At 38.5% G+C, this 13,641-nt stretch overlaps 1 protein-coding gene across 3 annotated transcripts in view; it reads left to right on the forward strand.

The window, feature by feature from the left end:
- TBCK (TBC1 domain containing kinase) overlaps positions 1–13,641 on the forward strand; it is a gene marked incomplete at both ends in the record, with an annotated part of 110,687 nt that overhangs the window by 17,413 nt on the left and 79,633 nt on the right. The window contains 3 exons of one of the 3 annotated variants that reach the window (XM_081999268.1): positions 9,445–9,559; positions 11,119–11,192; positions 12,303–12,444. In XM_081999268.1, coding sequence (XP_081855394.1) covers positions 9,445–9,559; positions 11,119–11,192; positions 12,303–12,444 — 331 coding nt within the window. The remainder of the gene's footprint in view (positions 1–9,444; positions 9,560–11,118; positions 11,193–12,302; positions 12,445–13,641) is intronic. The other 2 variants (XM_081999269.1, XM_081999270.1) reach the window with 2 other exon arrangements.

Genomic DNA, 13,641 nt, shown 5'->3' on the forward strand with positions numbered 1-13,641 from the left:
CCGTGGTTTTGTTTTACCCTCAGCTGCAAACTGAGACAATTTAGACATGATCTTTGCTAGGTCTATTACTTTTTCTGTCATCTATTTTCCATTTAAACATGTAATATTAGGTGTTTAAGTCTGAAAAGATTGTTAGTATGTAAGAATTGTGACAGAGCAAGATTTGGGAAACACTTGCTACAAAAGTCACTTTCACACTTCTTATGAACTTAAGTGGCTTTAAAAGCATAGGGTCTGAGCCAGAAGTTGATCTATAGTTGCTAGTTGGCATTTTAGCGTGCAAACAGCAATTGTTTTTCAGATACCTCTTTTATTTTAGCATGGAGGAGGGTAAGGAAATAAGCATTGTGTGACCATTCATCATGCATCTTTTGAAGTCGCTTTTCCTTCAATGGTTGTGTGGTTTAAAGCTGTGGTAACACTGCTACCATTAAATGCGTAGCGAATGTTTAATAGAAAAATATCGAGACTCTATACTTTAGAGAGCTGAAACTTAACATACCCTAATGCCTAGAAATGTAGGTGCTGGTGCATTCAGATACAAAGGAATGACGGTCGTTGCCTAGAGCATGGGATTTGATGCCTGGTTTGGAACTAACTTAACAAGACACCCCTGAGCAGCTGAAGATCTGATTTGGTGCCTTTTGTTGTAAAGGAAGAATACCCTGGCTGCAGTTAATTCCCTTACTTGCTTTTCATATGTCATCTGATTGGTTTCCTGAGTCTGTGAGATCGTAATAGACCTTGCCAGGACTGTTGATTGCAAAATATGTGGCCTTTTAAAGGTGCATGTATTTGTTCAGATGAAGACAAAAGAAAATAAAGATTTTTGGAGATCTGACTTCAGTTGATCTTAATCTGCTCCTATATTTTACTAGTTCACTCCTTTTGGAGAAAGAGAGGAGAATGTGAGATGTGTTGTTTCCTTTAATGAAATGTTAGCAATGTGGTATATGATACATGTCTATAATGCTATTGAAGTTCTTTATTGTGTATTTTGAGGTCATTGTCTGGGTTTTCATCCCTTTAGCTCTTATTTTCATATCACCTGTGCATCTAGTTCTGTTGTGTTAGTTATCTTGTGTCGTGGTTTAGCCCCAGCCGGCAACTAAGCACCACGCAGCCGCTCGCTCACTCCCCCTCCCACAGTAGGGTGGGGGAGAGAATTAGGAAAAAAAAAACCTTGTGGGTTGAGATAAACACAGTTTAATAGGACAGAAAGAAAGAAGGAAACAACAATGATGATACCGACAAAGGAATGTACAAGAACAAGTGATGCCCAATACAGCAATTGCTCACCACCCCGTGATCGACAGCCCGTCCCCAAGCAGCGATTTCCGCCCCCCGGCCAACTCCAGTTTATGTACTGGGCATGACGTCGGATGGTAGGGAATATCTCTTTGGCCAGTCTGGGTCAGCTGTCCCGGCTGTGTCCCCTCCCAGCTCCCCGTGCACCCCCAGCCTGCTCGCTGGCAGGCCAGCACAGGAAGCTGGACTGTCCTTGACTGCTCAGCAGCAACCCAAAACATCAGCACATTATCAACAGTTTCTCATCCCAAATCCAAAACAGTCTCACACTGGCTTCTGTGAAGAAAACCAGCTCTATCCTGGCTGAAACCAGGACATCTTGGAATGTATAGTCTGTGATAAGAATGCAGAGTCTGTCATCTGGTTTTAAATGAGGGCTACTTTACTTAATCTTTACATGTGGTGATTGAAATTTTGTTGATTTCATTGCACTTTGTGGTCCAATGGGAAGCATCATTATTATACCTTTTACATATGAGCCAGCTGAGGCTAAGATGCAAAAAATGACTTCTCAGATGTTAATCAGTGGCAAGATCAAAAACTGGGAATGTGGATGCATCTTTCCTCTTCTGTGCACTAAACCAGATGGCACTAGAGGTTTCATTAAGATGGTGCTTTATAAGGTGTGCTTACTTTTCAAAAGGACTTTGTTCATTTGCTCCCCCCATTTATGGGATGAATGCTGGATGTCTTAAAGAATTCAAGGTGCAATTTTAGCTTTATGAGGAGCAGATACATTTAGATACATTCAGAGTGATAATGTCTGAAATATCACCTGTGTATTAAAAATCTTTGTATAGAGCAATCTGTTCTATCTATAAAGTTGTTCTTTGTCTGTGCCTTCATCCATTGTTTTATGGGCTTTTTAATCATACATTACGAGTTGAGACCTTCATATAAATGTAACATCATTTGTGTTGCTTTTAAAGTCATGCTTGCAGCTTAGAACTTTGAAAAAACGAATTAAAGTACTTTTTGAGTTTCCTCATATGAGCAATATGAACTTGTTGAAGATATCCTGTGTGAAATACCTCTGCGCATGAGTTAGGGACTTCCTGAGGACCCTGCCTATAAAATTCTATATTTTTTTTCCTTGTATTCTCTGATTGTTGCATTCCCTTCCAGTTCATTTCATTCTGATAATGTGAATGCATTTCCAAGTAAATTGGCAGTGTTTACAATCTTGATCCCTAGTGCCATTTTTTTTATCAAACACATAATAAAGTGCTAAATAAACCATTCCCACCTGCATCAAACTCTTTATGTTCTGTATAGGGTATTTTGTAATTTATTTACCCAGGAAGACCCAATTTATCTGCACATCTGGTTTTTAACCCAGTCCTGCTTTTTATCCCGTTTTCCAGCTGGTTGATTGAGGCATAAGGAGGTCAGATGGCTTTCTTGAGGTCAGTGTAGTGATTGTCTCAGCTGGGATTATACCCAAACTTCATCCTTTGCTGTAACCACTTGGCCACACCACTCCTAACCAGACTATCTGTATTGTTGTCGGTAATGGAACTAACTGCAAATGTCATTTTCTTTGTTTTATAGTTTTGCTTGTATTGAAATACTGTGCCTTTTATGAGTTCAGAAACATTACATCTGTTCACAACCTGATTCCATTCCACTTTGAACACACACAATTTTTTGTGATGAATCTCCTTCCTGAATTCCAAATGCATGTTAGTTTCACAAGTTCTGGGGTAGTGATTGATGACATTGCTTGTTTGTGTTGCTCTGGTGTGCTTCCTCAGGGCAGACCCTGTCTGACACTCCTCTTTGGAAGATGAACCCATGTTTTTGCTCCTGTGTATCAGTGCCATCAGCTTTTTAAGACTCCTGGTTGCTGAGATTCTCTTCCTCTAGAGTTTACTTGTTTACACTAATAATACAATGTTAGAATAAAACGCACAGATTTGATAAAGGACTTCCTTAAGTATGCATTTCTATGCATGTACCCATGAGTTGTAAGTCTGAGGAAAGAGGAACTCTGGAACTTGGTATTATCAGCATAATCTTACCCCATTTGGTCTTGCCCTGCCTTCTTGAGGGAAGTCAAAATAGTTATAGTTCCAGTTTTTGTTACCAATTTCCTCTTGCCTTGAGTTGCCGCTGCATTGAAGAAGCATGATTTAACACTAATCCACATAAACATCTCCAGTAGGTAAAAAATTACAGGGTGCTGTACAGTTAAGTAGGTGATGAGGCTTGCTTTCTGGTGCCAGTCCTGTTGTTTCAAATTCCAGTGGGGCTTCTGTACAGTTCACTAGATGAAGCACTCTTACTCAAAATAGTCCATTAAGTGTTGATTGCACTGTCAGTACTTTCCAGGCACAGCTTTCTTCCTTCTCCAAAATGGATTAGGTACTCCATGTTGACTGTTACAATAGCATAAAAGCAAGTAAAGTTTACAACTGTCCATAACCAGTTAAGAATAACAGAAATGCATTTGTAACAACCAGAATATTTCTCTTCTCCCCAAGATTTTGCTGCTGCCTCCACTTTGCCTCCAGCCCCAGTTATCTTTGCTCCTGTGCTGCTTTCCAGGTACATCTATATGTTCTGGTTAACTGTGCTGTAATAACTACAGCTGCTTGGGTCAAAGTCATCAAAAGGTGAGATTGCTTTGTCTAGGAGAAGGTAGGACTGGAGACCGTAAGCAGGCAGGAAGCAGGATTATGCTTTCATTGCAGCACCAAAGAAGGATGGAGAAGATGTATTTCCAGTTAATGCCATGAATGCACTTCTGTTAAAGATGATGAATTCAGTGAATTCATGTGGAGATTTGCATTAACTTTCCTTTAAACTGGAGGAAAAGAAACTTGTGTACCTGTAACTTCCATGATGCTGACAAGAATGCTGAAATTTTATCTCCTGTTTTCATTGTTTCTTTGCTCATGTTGGAATTCTTTTATGCCAACAGTTTAATAGGTCATGTCTCCTGACCCCACCCATCTCCAGTTTCCAACTGTGTGATCTACAGTCCTCTTGTCCTTAAGTATTCAAGATGTCATGCATCAAATAGTTTTTATTTTCCCTTCAGCAGTCTGTGGTGTATGTAGGAACTACTGCTGCTGGCTGTCAAATGCATTTTTCCACAATCACTTTTCCTGCTCTGGGGTTAAGCAATTGTTTTCTTTGCTTGAAGCTGAAATTTAAAATTGGCTTTCTGGAAGTTAGAGCAACAGAGCACCATGAAGAGAACCTCACGATAAAATAGACAGCAAGGAGATCTTATGAACAGAATACTCAGTGGCTGTGAATTTCCACAGTAACTTGTGGGCAATATTCTGTGAGCATGAATATCTTATATGCTTGCTCTCTATTCCCGCTCTCCTAGGCATCTACCTGTCATCTTTTTTGGAAACAGGATAGTGGTCTCAAGTAGTTTTGGGTCTGCCGCTAGTATGACCATTTGTGGGGTTTGGAAGACTAGTAATTTTACTTAAAATGGAAATACTCAGTTGCAGAAAGTTGGGTTTGGTTTGGGTTTTTTTTTTGGTGGTTGTTGTTGCTAGAGCATCCTATCTTAGAGTCCAGCTTCCTGCTTCTACAATCAGCTGCGTTATCATTCCCATTAATAATCACAAATAATAAGTTAATAAATAACCATTCAAACTGAATAATACATAGGTAATATTTCTCCCTAGATGTTTGTTCCCAGGTACTGCTCAGTCACTACTGGATGAGTATGCTCACTTTTACCTCTTCGTTCCACTAATTATTTTAGGGGCTTATTGTCTTTACTTGATTCCTGATAAATCCCTCTTTCCCCTTCTCTCTCTTTGTTAATATCTGATCCATTTGAAGAAAGGTAAGACTACAAGTCTGCTAATTTCTTCTAGTACAACTTTTCCCTTTGACCTTGGCCCAGAAACTGTTCTCAGTCAGATGGAAGATTGTAGTGGGCGCGCTAAGAATCCCCCCCCACACACACACACACCCCCGCCCCCGTCTGTCTGAATCCAAAAAGTGTCCTGAGCAATCAGATTATTTCATCAGTAGGTTTGCAGCAGCACAAGAGATTGAAACTCTGCTAAAACATCTGTTTCCTGACTGGTTAGGTTCATTATTCCTGAAGTAAACTTCCAGAAACCGGCTTTGTGTCCGTAACAGTAAGAATTCAAAAGGCTGGACGTGAGGCTGACTGCTAAGTGGAAAAGTCAGTGTTTTTTGTGACGGCACAATGCAGCCACCTGTGTACTATTACAGAGTGGAAATTAGTCATTTGTCTGGTATAGCTTTTGGTCTGACAAATTCTGGAGGTAATAAAACAGTCCTCATTTTTGTGGATTTTTAAGTCGTCTTCCCTTCTCTTTCCATCCACAAATGCCATGCACATGCCTCTCTTAACCATGCTGGTTTTGTACTGTTGGCTGAACTTGCTTGTATGAACTTGTAGAGATTTTTTTTTTTTTTTTCCCCCCAACCCCTACTTACAAGATGAATTTCTGAGGGAGGGATTCAGTTATCCTTTGTGCTTCCTTTGCTATGGTTTTATACATCCAAGTTATAGGCCTAAATCTGGTATTGGTTTTAATCCTTACATTCTTTTAATTCTATATTTCTAAAGTGAAGGAACACAAAACGACCCCTTTTCATGGCCATATTTCTTCAACTCCAAACCAGGAAAGAAGCAGGCAATTACTAAATCCAAGCAGTTTGATTTTACATCAGTGTGCAATCCTTTCACTTTGAGAGAAACCCTTTTCAAAAGCCTAGCTGAGTAGGCTACAGTTGAGTAGGTTTGTTGGTGTCCAGACTGAGGATTAAAATGAAGCCTGCTCCTTGAAAATGTGCTGGTAGTTGTAGAGAGATCAGGCCTTGTTTTCTGTCTGTGAAATGTTCATATTGCAGAGAAACTCCTGTTTCTTCTCTTGTTTTCCCATTGGTGAAGAGGAAAAGAACCTTAAATCTTTATTAAGACAGCCGGGAAACTGGAGACAACTAGTGGCCCTTCAGATCTGCCAGCTGAAGTGCATCTCACACTTGAATGCGTTTACTTAGTGCCTCCTACTGTATCTGCCTTGAGCAGTGGAATGATTTGCTTCATGATAGTTTAAAGTCACAACCATGATCATCACAGCCCGAGATGAACAGGGTATTTATTTCCTGCCACACCACTGTCATTATGTCTCTCGGTAGGGCAGCGGTGTAGCATGGTTGATGTCGAACCTGCCATGCCTCCGTGTTGCTACCTCTTCTCCTGTGTTGTTTCTAGGGCTTTTGCTGTCGTTTTTTTTCCCCTCTCCTCCTGTGAAAGGAGAGTGATGAAACCTCTGCAGTTCAACAGCCTCAGCTTTATCATCGTTTGACACTAGCTAGCTTATTGAAAAACAGGCTTCCAGATAATGAGAGGAAAACATTTCTGAATCTGCTCAGACCTCGCCACCAACATTGGGTATTGTAAATGTCTTCCTCCCTTAGGACTGTGTTTTCTTTTTCTATTTATGGGTGATTTTTTTAAAGGTCAACTTAACCTGAGGCCTGGAAGCAGCTTCATGAGTGCACCTCATGTGTTTGCAGTGTTGACAGTGGCTGTAGAAACTGGGAGAGAGCTGAGCCCCACTGAAGCGAGGAAATAGCCTTGGTAGTCATCTCCAGTGAGGCAAGGGACTGCTGTTGAACTTGGCCTTGGGGAGTTTAAAGCAGAGAGATCTCATGTGCTTGATAACAGTGATGGATAGTGTTGTCAGGCCCTTTGCAATTAAATGCAAATATAATGCGTAATAACCCCAAACGGTGTAATAAATTACCTAATAAATGACATAAGAACTACATAATGTGCAACAGCGCTATGAAGGGCTTGTAACAGTTCTTTCTGTCCTGGGGAGGTGGTGTACATGCTTCAGCTTGGAGTGAGGCATTTGCCTGAACACTTCTGCCCAGTAGGGTGGCATCAAGAGCTTAAGAATACTGAGAAATGAAGCGTGCAATGAAAAATATTCATCATTCATGCATTTTTGGTCGTTCTAACGCCATGGAGGATTTATCTTAAAGAGGAAAGAATCCCAAAGCAGTATTTTCTGGCATTTGCGCACGTTCTATTTTTATGAATTCCAAGGGCACATGGAGAATAAATGGGTGGCCGAGGCCCCCTAGTGCCGCCAGAGCACACTGCATGCCTCAGGCGCAACAGCCACAAAATTGCACCTTATATTTACTTTTCTTTTTTAATATAAAGAATCACAGAATCGTTAAGGTCGGAAAAGACCTTTAGGATCATCAAGTCCAAGCATCAACCCAACACCACCATGCCCACTGAACCTTATCCTGAAACAAGAAAAGAAACACTTTTTAGGATGAAGTACCTCGTGATGGACTAGTTGTTCATGTGCAATTGTTTCCTTACTGGAAACATGGATTGTCCCTTCATGTCTTGTTTTGCAAAGCTGTGCAAGAATTGAGAGAGAGGATTCTGTTTGCAACCGTTATCATTAATATTTGTGTTGCAGGCAAAAAACTATACAGGGAAACTGAAGTCTTGTAAGGTAAATTTTTTTACCACAATTATCTCTGCCCAAGAATGAACTGGGAGGAAACACTACACAGCTTGTGGTGTCTGAGGCTGTGGTGTATTATATAACTTGGGAATGGGAGGGGTAGGGAAGAAAAAGTGCTAGTGAGGGAGGAACGAGATAGTTGTGGGGTTTTGTTTTGTTTTTGTGGTTATTAGCCATGTGGTTTTGGTTGAATTGCTAAGACCTTGAGAATGGCTTCCAAATGCTATGATCTAAGATACAGTGGTGTGGACATATGTTAGAATAGATTCTCGTAGTGCTTAAAATTTAAATTAAAGTGTATATTCAGAACTAGTGTAAAGTAGTACAGAGCTCTCTGTCTAGGTAAAAGAGAGAGTCTAGAGAAAAGGTCTACGTAAGGTAACTTAATGGTGGCCTTAGGCTATTATTAAAACAGCTCTTTTCAGTATTTCTGTGTTGCCCTGGTCTCAGAATTTGTTGGAATTGTGGCTTCTGTCAAAATCTAGCTATTTACTCTTGTGACAAAGCTTTGGCATTCAAACAGATATGAATAATAGCTAATAAAGCTTTAATAAGAAATTAATGTTGGTGTTTAGTCAGTTAGTTGACTAGTCACTCTTGCCAGTCTGTAAATTCTCCCCTTCATTTTTCTGTTCCAGAAATTTTTAATAAGCAAGAGAAGGTGATGAGCCTTGTCCAGATTGCTATTGTGTGTTATTCTTTAACAGTGAAATAAAAAATGGGTATGTAAAGTTAGGCCTTGATAAGTAGATAATGCTTTGTTTCTGGATATTTTGTAAAACAGTGTCTTCAGAGATACAGTTGCCCGACAGACCTGAAATGTGCTTTGAGGGGGAGTGGGCAGGAAATGAGGAGGATAAAAAGTTATAAGGAATCTCTCTGGGTGATGGTAGATCTGTGCCTTTTGTTCTTATTTTGGGTGCACTTTGGAATTCTAAAACTGGTGGTGTCTGTACAAATTCCTGTTCACTTGTTGACAGAAACTCCCCCTTAGGGCTACCATTTCTTACAGTACATGATAACTTTTGTCAAAATACCTGGTTCTGTTAAATGGTTTCGATGGTAAACTTCATTGTTTCTCTTCAAAGAAGGTAATGTTGATGCTTCCAAGGTTGTAAAACAAAATCTGCTCTTTGTTTTGTTTCTTGTTTTAGATGTTGAGATGACCAAAGACTATAGGTGTGATCTAGCTGTGCCTCTATACTATCTTCTAGATAAGCTCCAGTTAACATCTGAGTTTCAGAAGCTTTTGTTCAGTTGAACTTTTCTATGACCATCAGTAACAGACTTAGGAAGAACAAATAAAAATAGAGTTGGGATATTTTTTCCTCATTAATTGAGCTATATCTCATAGTTTCTGTTGCAGAGAATATGTTATACTTTGTCACAGTTTTCTGCTGTTTTTAAGGACCAGTTCAGAGTGAAGAAGCCTAGCTGTGGGATATTGAGGAGTTGTGTATGGCACTGAATATATCCTACCATATTCAGTGTTAATCCATTAAACTATTCTGGAATTGTCAATGTCTCAATTGTGTTCCACAGCTATTCCAAACGCTTTACATTTTTACAAACTAAAAAAGGAAACATTTAGTATAACATGTTCTTTTACCCTTTTTTTCCCCCCCCCCCCCAGTTCTTCAAGGATCTTATGCATAGCATATGAGGTTTTGCAAGGCTTGCAATATATGAACAAACATGGAATGGTCCACCGAGCGCTTTCCCCTTGCAATATTCTTTTGGATCGAAAGGTACAGATACAAAAATAAATTTGTGTTTTCATTTGGTTTTTGGTTTTGCTTCGTACTTCCAACAAGGAGCATGCTGTGTCATATATGGAGACGGGGCGGTCACAGCCCTTCTGATGAGGGAAAAATTGCATATCTGGAAAGGTGGTTTGTTTTTTGGCTTTTTTTTAAACTACAGTTTTCCCCCATTTCCTGAATTTCAAATGTATTTTGGATTTTATTTTTCTCTTTTCCTGTTTTCTTCTATCCCTAACCACTTTTTTTACCCTTTTCTTCTTAAGGTAGTAATCTAAGTCTACCTGTCATCATTGTAATTAATTACAAGACCTTCCTAGCTTTTTGAATAGGAAAACATTTATTCTGGCTTCTTGTAATAATGTTAGTAATATTGTAATGTATACATTATTGTAATGTAATAATAACGTTAGTAATATTTCCTGTTTTTCATGGTTCCAATACTTGACTTTTAAGATATTGACATATTTCTTTGTTCATGTTAAATTATTAAAATTCCAGCGTCCGTCAAGTCTGTTGTCACAGACTACTGAGGTGGCAATGTCGAATACAGGTTCTGCTCGTAAAAGCTGAGAGAAATTAATAGCTGCTGTTGTACTCAGAGCAGTTGCTTCATCTGAACTGACAGCTGAAGAGCTTAGCCTGTCTGCATAACCCCTCTGTCCTTCCCCTTCTTACTCAGTTTAGATAGACTAGCTAGATCCTCCACTTGGAAGGCAGATAGAAAAGAGGAAGAAGGAAGGAAAGAACACTGTTTTTTAATGTAAACAAATGAAAATAATAATAATGGTCTAACAAGGAAAAGTACTTTGGGATTTCAAGATAGTCCTAAAATCAATAAAAGAGCAAGAGACCATAAATTTCTAAACTTTTCCCCTGCACTTCGAATAGCTTGCTGATGTAGCCTTCACTGTTGCACCATCTGCAGGCTGGCTGTGTATAATTCAAAATCCAACAGAACCAATACCTAAGTTTAACTTCTATGCCTATTTTTTGTTGTTTTGGTGTTAACTTTCTGCCTCCACAGAATAAAAGCATGCACTCCGAAAACTTGTTTGTTTGAAACATGTGTTGATGTAGTTAAGGAAAGCAAGATAGTAATGAGTTGATGGGAAGGACTGGAGGAGCAAGGCTAGGTAAATGGAAAAGATGAGGGAATAGTGGTGATGCTTAGGGAGATCTAGGATTCAAACAGGATTTTGAGCAGTTTTCAAACAGGAAAAACATTCAATAGAGTATTTAAGCCTTTTTAATTTACTGAAAATACACTGTAACTTACCAAGTTCTGATTTTCTTGCATGTTCTAAACAATGTGATTACTTAATGCTCTTGGAAAGTAAAAGCGTTAGAAATAAACACCTTATTAACTGGTACTGGAGTTCTGCATAATAGATGAGACAGAAATGTAAGGAGGGCGACTGTTCATAGGTATCTGTCTTCTGACAGCTAATGCAACTTGAAATGATTTTCTTTTTTTTTTTTAACTTAAACACAGATTCTTCTACTGTCTGATTCTGTTGCTCTTCATTTATTTTTTTCCTTTTCAGGGACATGTGAAGTTGGCTAAATTTGGACTCTACCATATGACTGCTCAAGGTGTTGATGTTGATTTTCCTATAGGGTAAGGATGTAGCTACACAATACAAATACATCAGGGATGTATTTTTTCAGGAAATATGTTTTGAGGAATCATCTTCAAAAATGTGTTGTATGCACAGGGCTCTTAAAGGTTGCTGCTTTAATTCATATCTGTTGCATACACCCCTTATACAGAAACTTCTCATAATGTCACTGAAGAGGTTATCTGGCTAGGTGAAATTAATGAAAGACAGAGAATGGGCACCATGCAAGCATGTTACTGTAACTATGTGATGTCAGTCCTTATTGCCTAGATTTGACTTCAAATGCTAGTAATTGCCTGTGACTCGGATTCTGGAGGCACAATCTAATTTCAAATTTTAGAAAAAGCACAATCAGTGCTTTACTGTTGCACACCACTGTAGGCCTCTTGTCTCTTTATCATTTTGTGATTTATTTTCAAGTGATCTTACTGTCTAGCCAAAGTGACATGCTTTGTTGCAGTGTTTCCTTGTCACTTGTTTTGTTTTTTGAGGAGTCATATTTTTTACTATTGAAATACTGAGCTGATTCGCAAACACATACCCAAAAGAAGTAATGACGTTTCCCTTCAAAAGGTGATTTCAGATTTTTTTTTTTAAGTGTTATAATGAATTGTTGACAGAAAAAGTGATAATGTTATTTTGAAATGATCTAGCAGCAGGTAGAATGTGTCCTCAACACCTTTTGTAACTTTTTTTTACTTTAACTCTTTTTACTTTAACTTTTTAAACTTTGAATTAAAGTTATTTGATGGGAACACTGTCAATGGGGGGGAATCCTGCCACCACCCCCAATATGGGTCTAGGATACCTTTATTTAATGTACTAGTGCTGAAACTCAATATACATTTTCTTTGAGATACGTAGACATACCATTTTGGAAGCTGCTGTTACTTCCTCTCACAGAAAGACAGAGCTAGTGATTTAAGATTTGACCTTTTATATAGTAGGCACTTTGCTGCAATGTGTAGATTTTGACTGAGTAAAATAGAACAATGTGCATTGCTATGAATTCTAGTTCCTCGGAATGCAAAGTTATTTTGATTACTGTAACTGAAAGGTAGGGTTTTTGGGCAGTAAGGATATTACTTAATGTTGCTGCATCTTTCTAGGTACCCATCATATCTGGCACCTGAAGTAATTGCACAGGGAATAGTCAAACCAAGTGATCATACTCAGTGTGAGAAGCCTCTGCCTTCTGGTCCTAAATCAGATCTGTGGTCTCTTGGCATAATATTATTTGAGCTTTGCGTGGTATGTAAGAGGATAATTCTCTTGATTTGTGACTCTTGGGGAATAATTACATTAACTTAATTGCTCTTGAGTGTGGGGTTAATGACACTTTGCTCATCACCTGAGTCTGAATATCAGAATATGTTAGCATTCCTACCTGGGCGGTATTGGTGGTAGTTTTAGTAGTAGGATGCATATTGGCTTAGTATGAGTATATGTGTTAACCATGAAGGGCCTGTTAAGCCACAGTACTGTGACGGCATGATGGAATTATCAGGGAGGAATAGCTTCTGAACCAAGAAATCTCTCTAGAGAACTTGTTTTAATTGCGCTTTTAAGCATGAAATAACCACTGCTGTCATGCCTTCATTCTCCTTGGGAAGGATGAGAAACTAATAGTTTCATGGAGAGGAAGAAAAGGGAGAATCTGCTTTACCACCAGAGTTTAAAGAGCTGCTGTATGGGATTAAGTGTTTATTTGGTAGATGCATATTGGACTCTAGAAGTTGAAATAAAATATGATAGCATAATCTTCACTATTTGTATATGTTAAACTGGACTTTTTTCATTCAAATACAGCAACATTCTGTAGGGAGGTGTGATCTAGCAAATACCTCAATATTGATATTTAGTCTCATTATATAACTAAATTGTCAGACAATTGTATGGTCAAAAACCTGTTTTATATAGTGATTAGATCAGGACATTGGAAATAGTCTTCTTTTGCATCTTCTGCTGTTCTGTAAATTTGCATAGTGTTCATGGATCGTTATTTATTCTTTTGAATAAGTACATTTTCTTAAAAATGCAATAATTATATTTTCTGAAACACCTTTAAGGGGTTTTCAGATTACTTTTCAAAAGCACTGTGACATAATAGAAGCTATGATGATTACCATGTTTAGTAATTAATTACCTTTGTTCATGTTTACAGTGGAAAAAATAGTTTTTGAAAGCCTGTTACTGAATTAATAATAAACCTGCAGGTTTGCTAAGGCAGCTTGGGGCTCTGTTTTGCAGAATGTTTTTGATCTTGCATTTGTTCCAGTTAAGAGGCAGTATAATTGATACCTTTTTTCTTTATGATGGCATTAAGCTGTTTCTGCTATAGTTGGGGTAAATAATGTTTTCTGTTCTAACAGAGGGTTTTCCTAAATCTAAAATTAATGTGTAAAAGCTAATTTCACTGTCTTCATATATAGATGTGTATGCTATCTG

This window comes from Phaethon aethereus (assembly GCF_964289735.1).
Source record: "Phaethon aethereus genome assembly, chromosome: 4".
NCBI lineage: Eukaryota > Metazoa > Chordata > Aves > Phaethontiformes > Phaethontidae > Phaethon > Phaethon aethereus.